The sequence below is a fragment of the Micromys minutus genome (assembly GCF_963924665.1).
Source record: "Micromys minutus genome assembly, chromosome: 9".
In the NCBI taxonomy this organism is placed as follows: Eukaryota; Metazoa; Chordata; class Mammalia; order Rodentia; family Muridae; genus Micromys; species Micromys minutus.
The window spans coordinates 33,439,130-33,459,139 of NC_137978.1; the positions used below are offsets into that span (position 1 = coordinate 33,439,130).

The window sequence follows — 20,010 nt, forward strand, 5'->3', positions numbered from 1 at the left end:
CAGCATCATGTTGATAATGCCAAGTTCTGCCAGCTCTTAATGTAGCCAGGTAGGCTGGGAGTGGTGACACACACGCCTCTAATCCTAGCACTCAGGAGGCAGAGGCAGGCAGATCTCCGAGTTTGAGGCTAGCCTAGTCTACCTAGTGAAAAGCAGGACAGACAGGGCTACACAGAGAACCCTGTCTCAAGAGAAAGAGAGAGACAGAGACAGAGGGAGGGATGAGGGGAGGCGGAAGGGGAAGGAAAGGGAGGAGATGAGAGGAGAAAGAGGAGTAGCCAGGCCCTCTAGAGACTGCAGCTGCAGCCATCCCTGTGGGTGAACCTGGGAACCAGCTTCTCCGGCAGTAGTGCTCTTGCAAGCCCACGGAAGGCTCTGTCCTCTCAGATACACTCAGGAAACGTACTTTGTTACACCTTGGAGCCCTCGGTGTGTGGTATCTCATTTCCTGCTGTGCTCCTGCAAAGTCTCAAGTGTCTCCATAATGGTGCTAATGTTAACTGTTACAGCTGCTTGACTCAGTCTGCCCACCCTCAACTTTCATTGGCTTCAAGTTCCTTTCCTTAGTAAGCTGCACTTCTTTCTTTCTTTCTTTCTTTCTTTCTTTCTTTCTTTCTTTCTTTCTTTCTTTCTTTCTATCTTTCTCTCTCTCTCTCTTTCTTTCTTTCTTTCTTTCTTTCTTGCTTTCTTAAATATTTATTTTATGTGAATACACTGCAGCTGTCTTCAGACACACCAGAAGAGGGCATCAGATCCCATTACAGATGGTTGTGAGCCGCCATGTGGTTGCTGGGATTTGCACTCGGGACCTTTGGAAGAGCAGTCAGTGCTCTTAACCTCTGAGCCATCTCTCCAGCCCTAAGCTGCACATTTCTATCTATAACTTGACGGGATCACTTTTTTTTTTTTTTTTTTTTTTTTGGCCATAGTGCACATTTTCATGTTTTTATTTGCCCTCCCCCAATTAAGTTGAGGTAAGTACTGTAAGCAACTGTACCTTGGTCCCTTTGTTTTCTGTTGTCTTGAAATTCCCTCTTTCAGACAGAAATTATTTTAAATGTAGTCTCTGCAGTTCTGAGGATACGCTCAGAAGCATAGCGAGTAAAACATGAATGGAATGGCCTCTAGCTCAGTTCCTGGTAGAGTCCTCCTCTCTGCATCCTCACACGCACGGTTCTCGCATTTCCGTGGCATGCTGGTCTTCTGAGGACCCATCAGAATGGCTCCTTGAGGTTTGCTTACAGCATTCTAGGGCTTCTCTAACCTTTAGCATCAAACTCTTTAACATCCCTCCTACAAGCCAGTTCAGAAGGCTTATGGTTAATTTATTATAGCAATGGCCCTATTTTCCCACATTAGTTTTCTGTATTATTTCCTCTCCAGGTGTCTGATCAATAACCGTATGACCATTGTGTGACTTAAATTAACTAATATATATATAAACTCTGTATAGCATAATATAGCCATTGTTTTTGTTTCTATTTTACAGGTGAGCACTAGACATGTAACAAGGTTAAATTTATCTACAAATAACTACAAGTTAGGGAGCAAGAGTTTAAACTTGAATTGTTTGCTTTGAGGACCATAAGGTTTATTACTGTGCTAAATATAGAGTATACTATGTATATTTCCTTTGCTCCTTCTTTTAAGACACGTTCTCCTGTAGTAATAGACTGCCCTAAAAAACTTGCTTTGTAACTGGCCTTGAAATCCTGAATCTCCTGTCTCTACCTCCTAAGTGTTTACATTATAAGCATGCATGTAACATGTTATAGCTCTTTTTTACTTAATAGAGAGACAGGAGCTCATGTGGTTCATGCCTGCCCAACTTGCTATTTCGCTGAGGCAGACCTTGTTTATTTGTTTGTTTGTTTGTTGGAGATGTACTTGCTATGTAGCCCAGGCTAGCCTTGAGTAATACTTGGCCCATATTATTCTTGGCCTCTTCCTGCTGAGCTTGTGTGTGTAACTGTGTGTGCTGGCTAGTCTTATGTCAACTTGACACACAAGTAGAGCCATCTGAAAGCAAGGAACCTCAATAGAGAAAATGCCTCCATAAGACCCAGCTCATTGTGGGTGGCTTCATCCTTGGGCTGGTGGACCTGCAAGCCATGGGAAGCAAGCCAGAAAGCGGCAGCCCTCCGTGGTCTTTGCATCAGCTCCTGCCTCTCAAGGATCCTGCTGTTAAGAATTCCTGTCCTGACTTCCCTTGGTGATTAACAGCAATGTGGAAGTATAAGCCAAATAAACCCTTTCCTGCTCAACTTTGCTTTTTGGTGTTTCATTGCAGCAGTAGAAACCCTGTAGATTGTCCTGAAGCTGTTGTTTTTTTAATGTTAATTCCACTTCCCCAAGAAGGGCTGCCTAGTCACGTGACTCCAACTGAACCTTCCCATTTTAATTAGTAAAATAAAGGAAAGCCAGTGACTGGGCGGGGCGAGGGAAGTAGAGAGGGCTGAGAGGTCTGAAGAGGTCAGAGGACGGGGTTAGAGGTCGTAGCAACATGGAGCTTCCCGAGGACCAGCTGAACCCAGGTGGGATTTACTGGTGTTAAAAAGCTATGAACATTAAGGATTTTGCAGAAGGGCAGTTTATATCTTTGTCTGTTTGATACAATCTTATGTAGAGGATTTGTGGATTGAGAGTTGAATATATAAACCTGTATGAAAAACTATAGGGCTGTAGAGTTGTGTTTGTGGGATTTTGGGGTAGAGAAACACTCCAGGACAGAGGCAGAGAGTAGAAGGTAGAAAGCCGCCAGGGAAGGGAGTTGCGCAGATGAGTTGAGTCGTGGTGGCAGCTCAGACCGGGCGCCAGAGGAGCGTGCAGCTCCAAACTAAAATCCGGCCTGAGGAGTGAAACCTCAGGACCCACAGAAAGATAATCGATTGTTATCTTTTAATATTTACTTACTGCAACAAAAACCCTAACTAAAACATTGTGTTACTAAAAACAAAATAAATTCTCAGATTTTTCTCCTCCCTCTTCAAACATATTTGAGCTAGTTGTAGTGGTAAGTGGATGCTGAAATGCATTCCAGAGGCTGAGGCAGGAGAATCTGGTTTGAGGCCAGTCTGGGATTCTGACTAAGACACCTTCTCTCAAAAAAGAAAGGTAGGTCCTATGAGCAAAGATACGCTATTTTTCAAAATAAACAAAATTTTTCAGTGTATTGTGCTATACTTATAACAAGACTCCTACCAAGCCAGCCTAGCCCAGAGGTAAAATCCTTTGCCTCCCTCTGCTTAGCTGTGATTGTAAAATCAGATCCGCTGAACTGCAACAAGCTGTAACAAGTGATTCCGAGCATCTAACCCCAGCATCTGTGAGGTAGGGGCAGGAGAATTAGGATTTCAAGGTCATACGGGCCCCACAGCAGGGTTGGCATAGTAGGAAGGTCAGCTGGTTGCCTCCTCTGCCTCTCTGAGCTTTCACCACAGCTTCTGGCTCCTGAGTCCTCATTTGGTAATATCAACGTTTGAAATTTAATAGGTTTTATTTATTTATTTATGTATTTATTTATTTATTTAGTGCATGTGAGTACACCGTCTCTGTCTTCAGACACCAGAAGAGGGCATCAGATCCCATTACAGATGGTTGTGAGCCACCATGTGGGTGCTGGGAATTGAGCTCAGCTTAAGAGCAGTCAGTGCTAAGTCACCTCTCCAGCTCTGGAATTTAGTTTTTTTTTCCCAAGGGACTTCACATATGTGAAGTTGATATAAAACTAGCCAGGATAACAAAAATTGTAACTCCAGTTTCAGGGGGTCTGAAGGCCTCTTCTGATCACTTTAGGTGACCAGGAAAGCATATTGTAACAAGAAGGTAATCTCTGATCTTTACATTCTAGTCACATTAAGGATGGATTTATTGCAGCTTGTTTTTTTTTTTTTTTTGTATATTAGTGTTATTTTGAAAGTAAAGACATAGACATTTAGATCTGGAAATTAGCACAAATGGAAATATTCTTGCATTGAGAGTCTGTTAATTTTCTTGTAGTCATGAATGGTTTTAGTAAAGTATGTGTGTGTGTTTTTCCCCCCTGTAGTATCACACTGGAAAAGAAGTAAAATTGGACAAAAATTATGTGTGGACTTTCTTCTTAAGTGAAGAAGTGATTGTTGAGATTATGGATCGGAGCAAGCGGAACTCAATTGCAGGATTTCCCCCACGTGTGGAGCGTCTGGAAGAATTTGAAGGAGGTGGTGGAGGGGATGGGAACACTGCGCAGGTGGGAAGAGTTCCATCGTCATATCGTGCGATTATCAGTGCCTTTTCCAGACTGACGAGTTTGGATGACTTCACCCGAGAAAAAATAGGATCTGGGTTCTTCTCTGAGGTGTTCAAGGTGAGTGATGTCTCAGCTTGTCTTGTGTGGTTCTTCTGATGGTCAGAATCGCCTCAGCATTACTAGTTGTGTTTTGTTTGTGTGCTTGTTACTGCTTTTTAAAGGAGGGATCTCAGCATGTAATCCTGGATGACTTTGAACTCCCAAAGGTCCAGCTACCCTCCCTTCCAGGGTGTTGGGATTCCAGACATGTCCCACCACACTGCCAGCCTCAGCCTGAGTGCTGGATTATGCAAGCTTAGAACTGCCAGGTGTACTATTTCGGGAGCCCTCATTCACAGAACTTCTACTTGTTTTGATTTTTTTAATTGTTACAGTATTTACAATGAAATCCAGGGCCTTGTACATGCTAGGCAAACATTCTGCCATCCCTCTTTTGTGTCTCGTGTGTGTGTGTGTGTGTGTGTGTGTGTGTGTGTGTGTATACATCCTATGAGAGTGTAAGCATGAATGTTCTGGCTAGCCTCAAACTTGCTGTATTGCCAGGGCTGGTTTTAAACTTGCATTGGTTCTAATGCTTCTGTGTATGTTACAGTCTCTGGTATAGGACAGTATTACTGTATCTGGCTGTCTTGTGTTTTAAAATATACTGTTTTTGTTTTTTATCAAGCATCTAACTTTGTTTTCATTGAATTTATTAGCTTTAATCTTATGTATATGGGTTTTTTGCTTGCCTGTGCACCATGCCTGGTGCTCATGGAAGCCAGATAGGGCATCAGATTCCCTGGGACTGGAGTTACAGACCGTTGTAAATTGCCATGTGGGTGCTGGGAATTGAATCTGGGTCCTTTGGAAGAACAGGAAGTGTTTTTAATTGTTGAGCCATCTCAACCCCCCAAACTTATTTTTTCAAAATCATGTTCATATGCATTTTGGTTCGAATATGGTTTGTGCATTCAAAACTAATGATAAAGTTTAATCAAATGCATTATAAAGTGTTACTTCATCTATGGTGTTTAGAGGTGTGGCCTTTAGAAGTGATCAAGTTTATGTAAGTCATCAGTGTAGGGTCCCTCATTGTTCTATAAGAAAAAGGCCAGCTCTTGCTTTCTTGCTCTCCTGTCTTCTTGGTCTCTTGCTCCCCCCACTTTGTCCCTCCTCTCCCCATTCCTCCCCCACCCCCCAGGAAGTGCTCATGGCCAGCCTCTGCTTCTCTATTCCTCTCCTCCCCTTCTCTCTCTCTGCCTCTACTACCCTCTTAACTCCCCCCATGACCTGGATAAACTCTATTCTGTACTAAAGAAAAAGACCAGAGAATGCACATATATTCCCGTGATACCTTGCCTGCTTTAGGACTTTGTTAGAAAGAAAGCCAATTGAACCTGAACCAGAACCATGAGCCTAAATAAATCACCACCACCTCCTCCTCCTTCTCTCGTACCTCCTCTTCTCCCCTCTCTTCCTTCCTCTCCTCTTCTCCTCTTCCTCCTCTTCCTCCCCCCCTTCTTCCACTACCTCTGCATACATAGACCAGAGGTTGGATATTGTCTTCATCCAATCTTCATTTTATTTTTTGCTTGTTTTTAAGATGGTCTCACTGTGTAGCTTTGGCTAATCTGGAACTCATAGAGATCGGCTGTGTCTTTACCTCCTGTTTTTATGTCAGATTAAATGCTTGTAACACTATGCTGGGCTCCACCTTATATTTATTTATTTCCACTAATACTATTTATTACTTATGTATTTATTTTTGAGACAGGGTTTCTTTGTGGGATGCTGGCTGTCCTGGAATTTACTCCATAGGTCAGGCAGCCCTCATCTGAGATCTGTCTGTCCCTGCCTTCAGAAATGCCATCTTTAAAGACATGCACTGCACCACCACACCCATTATACTTTGAGTTTTTGAAACAAGGTCTCTCTATGTAGACTTGGCTGTCCTGAAACTGGTCATGTAGAATATCTGTCCTTGAACTCACAGAGACCCACCTGCCTTTGCTTCCCTCTGTTGGAGTGAAAGGAGTGAGCCACCATATCTAGCTTTCTCACATGAGTGTTGGGGATCAAACCCAGCTCTTCTTGCTTATGTGGCAAGTACTTTGCTAACTGATTCCTCTCCATAGCCTCCTTCCTTTTGAAATTTTGTAGTTTTATTTTATATTAAGTGGTGTAACTGAATGTTGGCTATTTTGTGGGTTCTTTCTTCCACCCTTCTTCACCCTTTCAAGCCCCTAATGCTAGGTAGGAGAGAAAAAGGACAAAGGGGAAAGGGGGTGACAATATCCTTCGATTACTTCCTGCTGATTAGGGGCATCGAGTTCCTTGGGGCAAGATCTTTGCCTTTAGGATATCTAGTTTCTTGTTTTCATTTCTTCAAACATGATTACTTAACGAGCTACAGCAGACCTCACTGGACATGGCTACTTAATAAACTGCAACAAACCTCATCCAACCACCAGCTGGCCAACCAGTCCCTCCTGTCGGGGCTCTGGCATTACATATCCTCTGAATAGTCACCAGAATTCCAAATGTCACTCAGCTTGCAAAAACTGTCTTCATCTGCCAAAACCACCTCCCTAGTAGAGCAGGAGGCAAATCGTAGTCAGCTGCTGTGGACACCTGGGATTAAAACAAAGGCAGGTTCTTATAATATTTCTGTGGTTTTAGAGAAACCAAGGTCCTCGCTACTGAATAGTGTTAAATTTTTCTAGATGGCTGCTCTGCCGTGCCTCTGACATTTGTTTATGTGTTGCTGCAGCACTTGAGAGTGAGCTAGAACCCAGGCGAGACAGGTTCCCTGCCACTGAGCACTATTTAGCCCAAGCAGACTTTGAACTTGAGTCGTCTTGTCTCACTTTCCACGTAGCTGGGATTATAGCTATACCACCAAGCCTGGTCCAAAACTTACTATGTAGTTAATATTTTTCTTCATTGATTAAACGTTGTCACCTTTTTATATTAAAATCTCCTGTACACTGTGATTTGGTCTCTTTCCGAACTTTGAGTCATTATCCCATCTATTCATACACCAGTATACACTGTTATAATAACTTAATCAAGCGGCTTTGATGTTTGATTAGTTTAGTTCTCTTCTTCATTTTTAGGATTTTCTTGTTTTTTTTTTTCTTCCTTTTCCTTTCCTTTTATATTTTTAGAGGAGTGCTGGGCTTACACACAGGCACATGCTAGACAAATGGTCTACCATCGAGTTACTTCTGTAGCTCCCTTATTTATTTCTTATATGTGAATTTCAGAATTAGTTTTTAAAAACCGGCTCTTGTCATGTCAATTGAAATTATGTTGTAGATTAATTTGGGTGCAGTTAATAGCTTTTCTTGTTTTGTTCTTTGTTTGTTTGAGGCGGGGTTTCTCTGTATAGTATTGGCTATGGTAGAACTCTATCTGTAAACCAGGCTGGCTGCTTCTGCCTTACAAGTGCTGGTATTAACACTACCACAGCCTTCTTTCTTTCTTTCTTTCTTTCTTTCTTTCTTTCTTTCTTTCTTTCTTTCTTTCTTTCTTAGTAAATGGTATTAAGATTTTCTGAGCATGTTTGAAATAATGACTTCTGATATCTTTGTCCTGTTCCTGACTTTAATGGAATGCTTATAGTGTCTTCCATTTAAACATGTTAAAGTAGATATTCTTCATCCAGTTAGGGATCTCTTTCTTTTTAGATTAGCTTATGTGTATGAATGTTTTGCCTGCATTATACAAATGTACCCCATGTGTTTAATTGGTGTTTGTGGAGGCCAGAAGAGGGCATCTGGTCCCCAGATATAGGAGTCATGGTTGTCTGAACTACCACGTGGGTGCTACTAACCAAACCCTGGTCCTCTGGAAGAATAACAAGTCTTCTAAACTGATGAGCCATCTCCTTTGTCCCTATCTTCAACCTCAAAACAACAACCAAAAGTCTCCTGGGCTGTAGATAAGGCTCAGCAAGTGAAGGCCTTGCCAGCAAGCCTGACAGTTTTTGTTTGTTCCCTGGGACCCACATGGTGAAAGAAGAGAACTGATATCTACAAGTTGTCCTTTGATCTCCAAAGAACTGACATAAACCGTGTAAACATTCTAAAGTGAAACCCATCACAGAGTACTGGAACAAAGGGGATGAAGCAAGGACGGATGTTGGATCTGGGTTGCAGCTGAAGGACACAGCACTTGTTTAGGGTGTATAAGGCCTTGGCTTTGATTTCCAGCACTGAGAAAAACTTAAATGAATATTGAGTCTGCCTTTTCAGAGTCTGTGCTGTGGTAGTTAGTTCTACATACTTTGAACTCATCTGGGTTTTGGGGTGTCAAATACTTGGTCAGATATTACTCTGTTTAACCAAGTCTGCTCAGTCGGTCAGCAAGGTTCTCCAGTGGCAGAGCGAGGACTAAAGAGATGATTAGACAAAACTGCAGCAAGACCCCCAGCCAGTTCTGAGGCTGAAAGGCAGGTTTGATTCTTCCAGTCTACTTTTATGCCATTTTAATTACATTCAAGTAATAATAAGTTCAGTTCTAGGTTAAGGGAACAAGCAAGACAATGAACACAAACAGGAACAAGTGAGGCCATAGCAACATCCCATAATCACTGTTTCTAAAGACTTGTAAAGATGACCAGGATTATCTGAGCCCACTTCCCTGTCCTGGCCCAAAGTCAAACTCTTGCCAAGCGACCCCAAAAACTCTCCTCATCTGGATGTGTTAGAATGTCTTTCTGAATTGAACTGTGAACTGTGTTCGGTAGTCTTCTTAATATGCATAGTCTTCAACTGATCAACTGAAAATCTGAGAAGACCAAAAAGGATGATTGAATGAGCTGACATTTGTCTTTGCCTGACTTTGTAATGGAGATGACAGTGTAGCTCTTCCTGGGCTTTGAGCCTATAGCTGGTGAAGAAACTGTCTTGAGCAAGAATCACAAAGGATGGACCCATGGCGGAGTCACATCATGAAAACTTCTATTTATTTTTAGCATACCTCTTAGTTTTCTGTGGCCTGCTTTCTTATATTTTCTTCTTTAGTTTCGAAGAAGTAACCATGGGGGGATGGAATCCTTTGAGAGTATGACTCCAGTGAGCCAAGGACTTCCTATGTAGGCGCCACCTCCCCATTTTTCTTAGGCCGGCCTCAATCCTCCTGTGTAGTGAAGGATGACTTTGAGATCTTGATCCTCCGGCCTTCACTTTCCTATGCTGGGACTACTGGATTGAGCCACCAAAGCTGCTCATTTTTTTTTTTTTTTTTTTTTTTTTTCCTAAGCAATCATTCATTATTTATGTATACTTGAAAGAAATGCACACAGTGGTTTCTTTCTCTATTTCTTAACAAGATTATGAAGAGTCTGAAATATTTATGGATCAAAACACAACTGGCTTACACATGAACTATAAAGAACACTAAGTCTACATACAGCTGTGCTGTAAGAGCAGGGATGGTTTTAACACATGTTTTTATTATCAAAACAATTTAACTTATCTTATGAGCCAGTGCTGGATGATGAAACCCTTCTTGGTTATTTTTAACATGCATCTTAGTTTTCTTCTATCTCCTAATTTCTTTTCTTCTGTGCCTGAGCATTGAAGATGTAACAACTTGAGGGGATGTCAGCAATAGATGGGCTACAGAGGACCCATCAGTTCTTAAAGACTAAAATTATTTCCTGAAACAGCTGTTCAGATAGCTGCAGCCCCCTTGCAATCCATCTGTGTGGGCAGCAAGCTTTGGTTCTACAGCAAGATTCGTCTAGGAGGCAGACATCGACAGGAGTGTGGTAAATACCCAAAGACCACAGTGGGCATATTGAATGCAGTGTTAATTTATTTTTGATGGCTGCTTTTGTGCTATAGTGGCCAAGCTGAGTGGTTACTAGAGACCACAAGGCCTCAGAGCCCTATTATATTATGTTTACAGTCTGACCCCAAACAGAAAGTTTGCCAACCCATGATCTAATAGTCATAGTATATGTCTGAGTGAAAGTTAGGTTTTGTTTTAATTATAAAGTACAGATGGTTATAGGACTTTAAAGGTCAAGTTAAATGAAAGGTGTCTGCAATAATGAAAAGAAATACTTTACTCCCGATACAAGTGACACAGGCAATTTAATGACCTTCAGCTGAGAAGACCTAGCAAGAAGAAGAAAAAAAAGGAAAAAAGAAGAGAAAGGGGGTTGGGTGGCGGGATGGAGCCAGCTGTGCTGTCATGTGCCTTAAGTCCTGCTCCAACAATCTGGAGGCAGGGTCAGGTGGCTCTTGAGTATATGTAGACTCATGTGTGTATCCTTCTAAAAAACTGAATTCAGTTTTGGAATTTAGAGCTCTGCAGACATTAACAGTAGGCCTTCCTTAGCTGTATTAGCTGCTTAGGTCATACTGTCATTATCTAACTCTGCAGAGAACTGGTTCCACAAAAGTTTTTTGAGTAGCTCAGACTACAGACTTACACCTGTGGGCTGCCTTTGGCTATTCTGTGTTTGTTTCTGTTTCATTGGTGCCAAGCCCAGCTCTGCCACCTAGAGAGAACTCATTTAATACTGGCACAAGAGAAGACGTTTATATATGCATCTGTACGTGTACCTGTATGTGTGCATTCATTTACATAAGAGGATTCAGAGCCTCACTGTGAATTTGAATCTCAACTGACACTATAAATGTAATTTTAAAAACTTAAAAGGGAAAAGAAATAATGCTTACTCTGTGGAGTTGAAGATATTGCTAAGGTTCTATATGTAAAGGACTTCTCTTTTTTTTTGTAAAGGACTTCTTATATACATTTTTCAACAAACTATTTGTTGATTTCATATACTTGTTTAAGAGCTGTTGAGTTCTTTGTGTTAGGTATGTTAACTTTTATACATTTTCTTGTTTAACATATATAAGAACCTTATATTTCCTTGTTTTAAACTTTATTTTTATTTATGTATTTTTAACTGTGTAAGTGTATGCCATTTGTGTGTGGATACCCCGAGGAGGCTGGAAGAGTTTGTCATGTCCCCTGGAGCTGGAGTTAATGGGCAGTTAGTTGTAAGCTGCTTGACATGGGGTACTGAGACTCTAACATAACCACTGAGCTCCAGCCCCAACACTTCTAATTTATAATGAAGAAACTGAGGTTTAAAGATAATTACCCTTTCCAGCCTCTGCCTCGGACCCTACAGCTGCCGCAATGTTGATGCCTAAGAAGAATCGGATTGCCATCTACGAACTCCTTTTTAAGGAAGGAATGATGGTTGCCAAAAAAGATGTCAACATGCCCAAACACCCTGAGCTGGCAGACAAGAACATGTGCCCAACCTTCATGTCATGAAGGCCATGCAGTCTCTCAAGTCTCGAGACTACATGAAGGAGCAGTTTGCCTGGAGACATTTCTACTGGTACCTTACGAATGAGGGCATCCAGTATCTCCGAGATTACCTGCACCTACCCCCAGAGATTGTGCCTGCCACCCTGCGCTGCCACCCTGTGCCACAGCCGTCCCGAGACTGGCATGCCTCGGCCCAAAGGTCCAGAGGGTGAGCGGCCTGCAAGATTCACAAGAGGGGAGGCAGACAGAGACACCTACAGGAGTGCTGTGCCCCTGGAGCTGACAAGAAAGCTGAGGCTGGGGCTGGCTCAGCAACAGAATTCCAGTTTAGAGGCGGCTTTGGTTGTGGACATGGTCAGCCACCTCAGTGAAGTTGGAGATTATGTTGTATTGAATAAACTTTAAAGAAAACAAAAACAAAACAAAACAAACAAACAAAAAAAAGATAATTACCATCTTTCCGGGTAACATGTACATGCTGAAGCTAGGATTTTTGAATTTCTGGGAGTGGAAAGATGCTCAATGGATAAAATACTTGATATGCAAACATGAAGACCTAAATTTGAATTCCCTGTACCCACATGGAAAGCTGGGCATGGTGGTCACACTCGTTTCTTCAGCCCTTAGTGGTAGAACAAGGAGGAGCCAGGGGATCTGTTAGCTAGCCTGTTTAGTTCAAGAGGGAGCCTCAGGGTCAGTGTGAACTGGGTGGTCATGGCTCCCACCTTTAATCATAGCACTCAGAAGGCAAAGGCAAATAGATAGATCTCTGTTGGTTCAAGGACAGACTGGTTCACAGAGCTAGAGAAACCTGTCTCAAAAAAACAGAACAAAACAAAACAAAAAGAAAAAAAAAAGGAAAGGAAAAGAAAAGGATGGAAGGGCTGGGGAGATGTCTCAGTGGCTCAGAACCATTAGTAGCTCATGTTCCAGAGGATCCAACCCCTTCTTCTGGCCTCCATAGGCACTAGGCATGCACGTAGTGGACAGGCATGAAAGCCAAGCATTCATGCCAAAAATAAGATAAATCTTAAAACAAAAAGATACACAGTTGAGGAAACTCTGACCTCAATGTGTATTCATTCCTATAACTAACTCTCTCTCTCTCTCTCTCTCTCTCTCTCTCTCTCTCTCTGACTATCCAATTAATTAATGAAAGATTTTATTTAATTTTTTTCTCAGGCAATCAACTGCTTTATTAATTTTAATTTATTTTCATTATTTCTAGAATCTGAGAGTTTATATATACTTTTTACTTTATTATAGAGCTTATAGTGATTCATTTTATGTTGCAGGACCAAGACTTAGATGATTTGGGGCAGGGGCACACAGTCTCACTATGTAGTTCTGGCTCCATGAACTTACAGGGATTCACTTTCTAGTGCTGGGATGAAAGGCATTTGCTACAACACTCCACTCTTGATTTTTGTTTTGGTTTAGTTTTATTTTTTTTTGAGACAGAGTCTATTTCGTTCTGGCAGCCCTAGAACTTGATATGTAGAAAGACCAGTTTGGTCTTGAACTCACCAAGATCCACCTGCCTCTGCTTCCTGAGTGCTGGGATTAAAGGATTTTGCCCATGACTAGCTCTCACACTTGATTTTGAAGTTTACTTTAATTCTCCAAATACCTGGAATAGTTCATTTCTGAAATGTCTGGTTTAATAGAGGAAACATACACATACACACACATACACTCCATCTCTTCATCTCTCTGTCTCTGTCTTTCTCTTTCTTCTTTCCCTCCTTTCCCTCCCATTCTCCCTCCTCGTGGAGATGAAGAGTTCTCATTTTCTCCCTGTTATATTTTTCTAAACTGGCAACACAAATGCCACCATCTAAAGGACAATAAACTTACAACCTAAAAGAACCCAGTGTTTGCCATCTGTTTGCTACTGAAATATTGATTTATTCATGTTTCTGGTTATGCATTTATTATTTAACGCATATAAAGCTTGTCATGCAAACTCTGTTTTTGTAGCATTCCCAAGAGTTGTGGTTTAAGGAAAGCAGGGGAACATTTTCGCAGACAGTGTTTGTTCTGTGATGGTTGTTGTAATTGGGAAGGTGGAGGTCTTATTTGTGCTTTTAGGGGTATGCAACCATGCCAGTTGTGTGCATGCTTAAATGCCGTCTACCAGGAAGATGCATGCTGTTAGAGGCTAAGTTTTTATATTCCCTCAACCTTTGTCTGGTAATTTATACAGTAGGTTTCAAAATGCTAGTGCTGGGCTGAGGATGTAGTCAATAACATGCTTGTCTAGCATGCGTGAGGTTCTATCCCAAGCACCCCATAGAATGAGTAGAGTGCTGTGTGCCTATCATCCTAGCACTTGGGCGGTAAGGCAGGAGGATCAGAAATTCAAGGTCACGTTTTTCTACATAATGTGTAGCACTCTGTTAACAGCTGTTTCAGCTCTCCTTCCTGTTCTTGCTCCCTTGCTCTCCCCCCTTACCCCTCCTCTTCCCCTTTTTTTCGCCCCTCCCTCTCCACATGTTCATGGCCAGCCTCTACTCCTCTATTCCTCTCTTCTCTCTCTCTCTCTGCCTCTACTACCTTCTTAACTCCCCCATGACCTGAATAAACTCTATTCTATACTAAAAAAACAAACAAAAAAACACAGTTGTTTCAATAAACACTATAATTATTTCCTCTGTTGCTCATTTGCTTATTCAGTATATATTTAGCTAAGGATCACTAGGTTTAGGATATGTATACGATATTGAAATAGATACTGGGAATAAAATCTTGCCTTGAAAAATTTGGGGGTGGGAAACTGGAGAGATGATTTAGCAATGATGTTAGATTGTATAAGAAAGCAGACTAAGTAGGTTATGGAAAGCAAGTCAGAAATCCACTTCCTATGTATATGTGTATGTGTATATATCCCTATTTCAGTTCCTACCTCCATGTATCTGCCTTCATTTCCTGCCCTGATTTCCCTTCACAGTAGATTGCAAGTGTAGGCTGAGATAAATCTTCCTGCCTAAGGTAGTTTAAACCAGAATAGTCTCCAATAGGCTCATATTTGAATGCTTTGTCACCTGTTAGTAAAACTGTTTGGGAAGGATTAGGAAGTGTGGCCTTGTTGAGGTGTGTCACTGGGAGTGGGCTTTAAGGTCTCAACCCCCTCCACTCCCACACTAGACCCAGGTGCTCAAGTGTGCTCTCTCTCTCTCCCCCCCCCCCCTTCTCTGCTTTCTCATCAGGTGTAAAATTCTAAGCGACTGCCCCAGTACCATGCCTTTCTGCTTTGTGCCATGATTATCATGGGCTAAGCAAGCCCCCAGTTAAATGCTGTGATTTGTAATCGTCTCCTTGGTCATGTGTCTCTTTATAGCATTAGAACCGTGACTAAGATACTCCAAATATTGCTTTTGGTCGTGGATGAAAGTAAGCACCAGGCATGGCGGCATCCACAAGCGTGAAGCAGACAGGGCAAACCTCATATGGCAGGAGGGTTTAAACCTTAAATAGTGATGTACTTCCTGAACTTTTCCAACAGCACTACCAACTGTAGATAAAGTGTTGAAATACACAAATCTATGGCCAATATTCTCTTTCAAACTACTAAGAATGGTAAATAGGGACCAGAGATAGTAAATATTCTATTTAAAGTGTTTTCTGTTTTTTCTTTTTAGATTTACTTATTATGTATATGAGTGCTTTGCCTACATATATGTTATGTGTACCACATGCATGCCTATTGCCTGTTGGAGTCAGAGGGAGTCAGATCCCCTGGAACTGACAGGGTTTTTCTGTGTTGCCCTGGTTGTCCTGGAACTAACTCCCTCCATAGACTAGGGTGGCCTTGAACTCAGAGATCTACTTGCCTCTGCCTCTTGCTGTTGGGATGAAAAAAGTGTGCACCATCATTGCCTAGCTTAGAGTTTTACTTGATCAGAGTCATTTGGCATTATTTTTGTAATCTTTGTTTTAGTTATATTTCTCTTTCCCAAAATTAGTTTTTGGTTTGTTGAAGAGTTTCATAGAACTCTATAAATGTTTTGTTTTCTGTTTTATAATTTTGCTTTTGTCTTTTTAAAAATATTTAATTTGTTTATGGTATGTATGTGAATACACTGTCACTGTCTTTAGACTCATCCGAAGAGGGCATCAGATCCCATTACAGGTGGTTGTGAGCCACCATGTGGTTGCTGGGAATTGAACTCAGGACCTCTGGAAGAGCAGTCGGTGCTCTCAACCACTGAACCATCTCTCCAGCCCTGTTTTTGTATTTATAGGTATACTTATTTGGGGTATTCTTTATTGTTCTAGTGTTTGGAAGCTTACCCTTAACTCACTTTGTGATTGTTATTCTTTTGAGACAGGGTTTCTTCTAGCCCAGTGGGCCTCAACCCCACCTTGAAGTTCTGTTCTTCTTGCTCTGAAACTGACTGGTCTTTGGCTACTTTGTGGGTTCTTCTTTCTTTTACCCTTCTCTACCCTTGTTCCACCCTTTCAATCCCCCCTAACACCAAATAGGAGAAAAAAAGGATAGAGGGGAAAGGGAGTGAGCTATTGTTAGACTACTTCCTGCTGATTGTCAGATTCCTTGGGGCAATGTTGATCTCTGCTTTTGGGATGTCTAATTTCTTCTTGTTTTCTCTTTTGCACTACAAACCGTCAACAACAGCAGTCAACGGCAACCAACCAACAACCCACCAGTGACCAACCCTGAATCTTAAGGCTCTAACATTTCTATAACCTCTGAAAAGTACACAGAATTGCAGCCATCTTACTGTCATAGAAACTATCTGCAGCATGATCATGCCCTTATTAGACCTGAACTCTTAAGGCACCAGGTATAGATGTGGTGTGTGTGTGTATATATATATATATATATATATATATATATATATATATATATATATATATATATATATATATATATATATATATATATATATATATATATATATATATATATATATATATATATATATACACACACACAGGTAAACACTCATACACAGAAAATAAAATAAATACACCTTATGTGGCCCTGGCTGTCCTGAAACGTGGATATGTAGACCAAGCTGGCTTTGAACTCAGATCCACCTGTTTTTGTTTCCTAAGTGATGGGATTAAAGGTATATGCTACCCAACTAAAATGACTCTTTAAAATAAGAAAGCAAGCCAAACATAATCCCAAACTTGGGGGACAGAGGCAGGCATATTAAACAAAGGCCATCCATACTGACTGACATATCCAGTTCCAGAACAGCCAGAGCTATATAGTGAGATTGTGTCTTGAAAATGAAACAAAACAAACAAAATAAATTAAAAATGAGAGGAAAGAAGACAGACTGCTTATTTCTAAATGTTGCATGTTTTATTATCTAATATTCTTAAAATTGAACGTGTTGTTAAAAATTCACAGTGAGGAGGGGAGGTGGCAATGGCTTTTGTTTTTAGTCCCAGTACTTGGAAGGCAGAGGCAGATGAATCTCTGAGTTTGGGGCCAGCCTGGTCTAGAGTGAGTTCCAGGATAGCTAGGGCTATAAAGAAAAACCTTGTCTCAAAAAGCAAGAATTGAAAACAAACAGAAATTAGAGAAAGCCAGGCAGTGATAGCTTACATTTAATTCCAGCACTCAGAGGTAGAGGCAGGTGGATCTCTGAGTTTGAGGCCAGAGAAACCAGGAATTTTTCAGGATGTGGGGCACATCCTTATATTCTAGGATTCCTTGCAAGGTGGAGACCATCCTGGGCTGTATGATGACGTCAGTACATTCAATGCTGTACAGCAAGACTATTTCAAAATGGTAGCAAAACATCCTGTGACAGTAGATGGGGAGACCCAGTGACACACACAGATGTGCTCTGTAAATTGTGCTGGAAAAATACTGTCAGTGAGATCTTTGTATAAAGAGGCCTCTTTTAACTTATCCCTGTCGGATCTAGAAAGGAAAGCCACTTTTCTCCAATCACGAGATACATGACAACAGTATCATTGATGCCCCAGAAGAGAGTTGGCTTCCAAATCTCTAGAAGGATCTAGATGAGGGGAGAGCCTGCCAGCATTTTCCTTCGTTTTTCTGAGGATGGCTTCTGTAGCTTTCCAGCTTTTCTGCTGTGGCCTCTGCAAACCATTGTTGCTTTAATTACAAGATAGAGATAAGTGTCCTGTATTAATGGATAAATTAAGCGTTGGAGTTATTATAGTTACTTCATTAAGCCCTTGAAGGGTGAAAACTAAAATCGAGGTAATGTAATACTCCTGAAATTCATAAAGTAAACATACATAGCTTTGCATCCCAAGTCCCGCTGCACCAGTTCCGAAATTAAATTTTTAAAGTTGTATTTATTTTGTGTGTGTGTGTGTGTGTGTGTGTGTGTGTGTGTGTGTGTGTGTGTGTGTGTGTATTTGAGCCATGCCCCAGCTCTGTTTTTTCCCCCACTTAGAGATACATTTTTATAGCGCTTAGTGTAAGCTGAAAGTATGTCATTTTTATGCCTTATAAGGTGTCTTATAAAGACAGTTTTATAGCTCCTGTTATATAAGGCTTACTCATACTGTTTCCCTTCCCCCGCACTTAAGACTTTACAGGAGGGACTGTTTCCTTCTAGTGTCCTTACTGGACCATGTTGGCCTTAAGGAAGTAGTATAAACTACTCCCTCATTATCCAGGTGTGGTGGGCTATGTCTTTAATCCCAGTACTAGGAGGCTGAGTCAGGAGAATTGTATGAAGCTACAATTAGACAAGCTGCATTGTAGATTTCCAGGCCATCCAGAGATAAGTAGCAAGACCCTGCCTAAACCCTGCTAGATGTGATGGCATATGTATGTGTAAACCCATCCTAGAGGTGGAGGCAGAAGGATCAGGTATTCAAGTTCATCCTTAGCTATATAGGAAGTTTGGGCTAACCTGGGTCTGAGTCTGGATCCTACCTCTCCCTTGCCTCCCCCTCAAAAAAAAACCCATAAAAATGAAAATAAAAGATATAAAGCATAGTATTTCTGGCCAGCTCAGTGTGGAGCAGTTTTGGTCTTGGATGAAATAATTCATCTTTATTAGTGGAGTAAGAAAAGTGTAAATTGTTTTGAGACTAGATCTCACTGTGTAGCCCAGGCTGGCCATGCACTCATTTCTGCATCAGCATGCAGAATGCAATATTTATTTTTATCTAAGCTGGTACTAAAACACCCTGGTGTGTCCTGCGTATGCACGTTGCTGTCCCACATAGCTGCAGCTTTCACTCTACTTGACTTTGTAGGTTCGACACAGAGCTTCTGGTCAGGTGATGGCTCTCAAGATGAACACACTGAGCAGTAACCGACCAAACCTGCTGAAAGAGATGCAGCTCATGAATAGACTCTCCCACCCCAACATCCTCAGGTAATGGATTTTCCTTTCTTCCTGGATCAGTAAGAGGCATTTCTGGATGCTTGCTACAGTAGTACTTTATCTTGTAGAATCCATCTTGCTGAGGTTTAGCTCTAGGTCTTTTTCTCTTCATTACAACTTAATTTTCTGTAATTAACAACATGTTGTGAGGCAACTTCCCCTCTCAAGTTGCTTTTTTCTCATCAGAACATTAGTACTAGCTCATTAGAATAATTGTTTCCTACTGTAATTAGTAATTTGTCAGATAAAAGACTGATCTCTGTGTGTGGCTATTTAATTTTCTTAATTGCTTTATGAGGACTTACAATTAAATCAGTGAATTAAAAGAACAGCAATATTATGGCATAAAACTGTCTACCCTAAACTGTGAGTACTCCCTTAGGAGACACAACTTGCTGTTGAGAATTGTTTTTACATATCATGGGCTTGCAAGCCAGGATGCCTCTGTGGGTAAAAGTGCCCGACCCAAACCTGATGACCTGAGTTTGGCTTTCTGGGTTCCACTTGGCAGAGGGAGAAAATACAATATTGGCCCTACTTTCAGCTAGACTTTGACTGACCTCTGTATATACTTAACATGTAGTGTCTTGTCTGTCTCTCCTTTTCCACGTCACACTTGTGCGTGTGCATGCATAAAGTAAATGGAAATTAGAAAATTTAATCCTAACACTCAGGAGTCAGAGACAGATTGATCTCTGAGTTTGAGGCCAGCCTGGTCTACAAAGAGAGTTTCTAGGACATCTGGGGCTACACAGAGAAACCTGGTCTCAAAAAACAACAACAACAAAACTTTTTATAGATTATTTATTTAATTAAATAACTTATTTAAGGATTTAGTATATATATATATATATATATATATATATATATATATTTTTTTTTTTTTTTTGGTATGAGTGCTCTATATGCATTACACCTGTATGCCAAAAGAGGGGGCATCTGAACCTATTACAGGTGGTTGTGAGCCACCATGTGGTTGCTGGGAATTGAACTCAGGACCTCTGGAAGAACAAGCCAGTGCTTTTAACCGCTGAGTTATCTCTCCAGCTCCCCCCGACCCCCCGATGTTTTAAAGATTAC

General features: G+C 41.2%; 1 protein-coding gene and 1 pseudogene across 2 annotated transcripts in view; both read left to right on the forward strand.

Annotated features, from left to right (window-relative positions):
* The window catches only part of TESK2 (testis associated actin remodelling kinase 2), a gene marked incomplete at its 3' end in the record, with an annotated part of 84,878 nt that overhangs the window by 21,349 nt on the left and 43,519 nt on the right, over nt 1-20,010 (forward strand). The window contains exons 2-3 of the mRNA XM_080921530.1: nt 4,049-4,348; nt 18,800-18,921. Coding sequence (XP_080777656.1) covers nt 4,130-4,348; nt 18,800-18,921 — 341 coding nt within the window. The 5' untranslated portion in view covers nt 4,049-4,129. The remainder of the gene's footprint in view (nt 1-4,048; nt 4,349-18,799; nt 18,922-20,010) is intronic.
* LOC308424544 (small ribosomal subunit protein eS10-like) lies at nt 11,441-11,949 on the forward strand (annotated as a pseudogene). The gene has a single exon. The product of its transcript is annotated as a small ribosomal subunit protein eS10-like (transcript).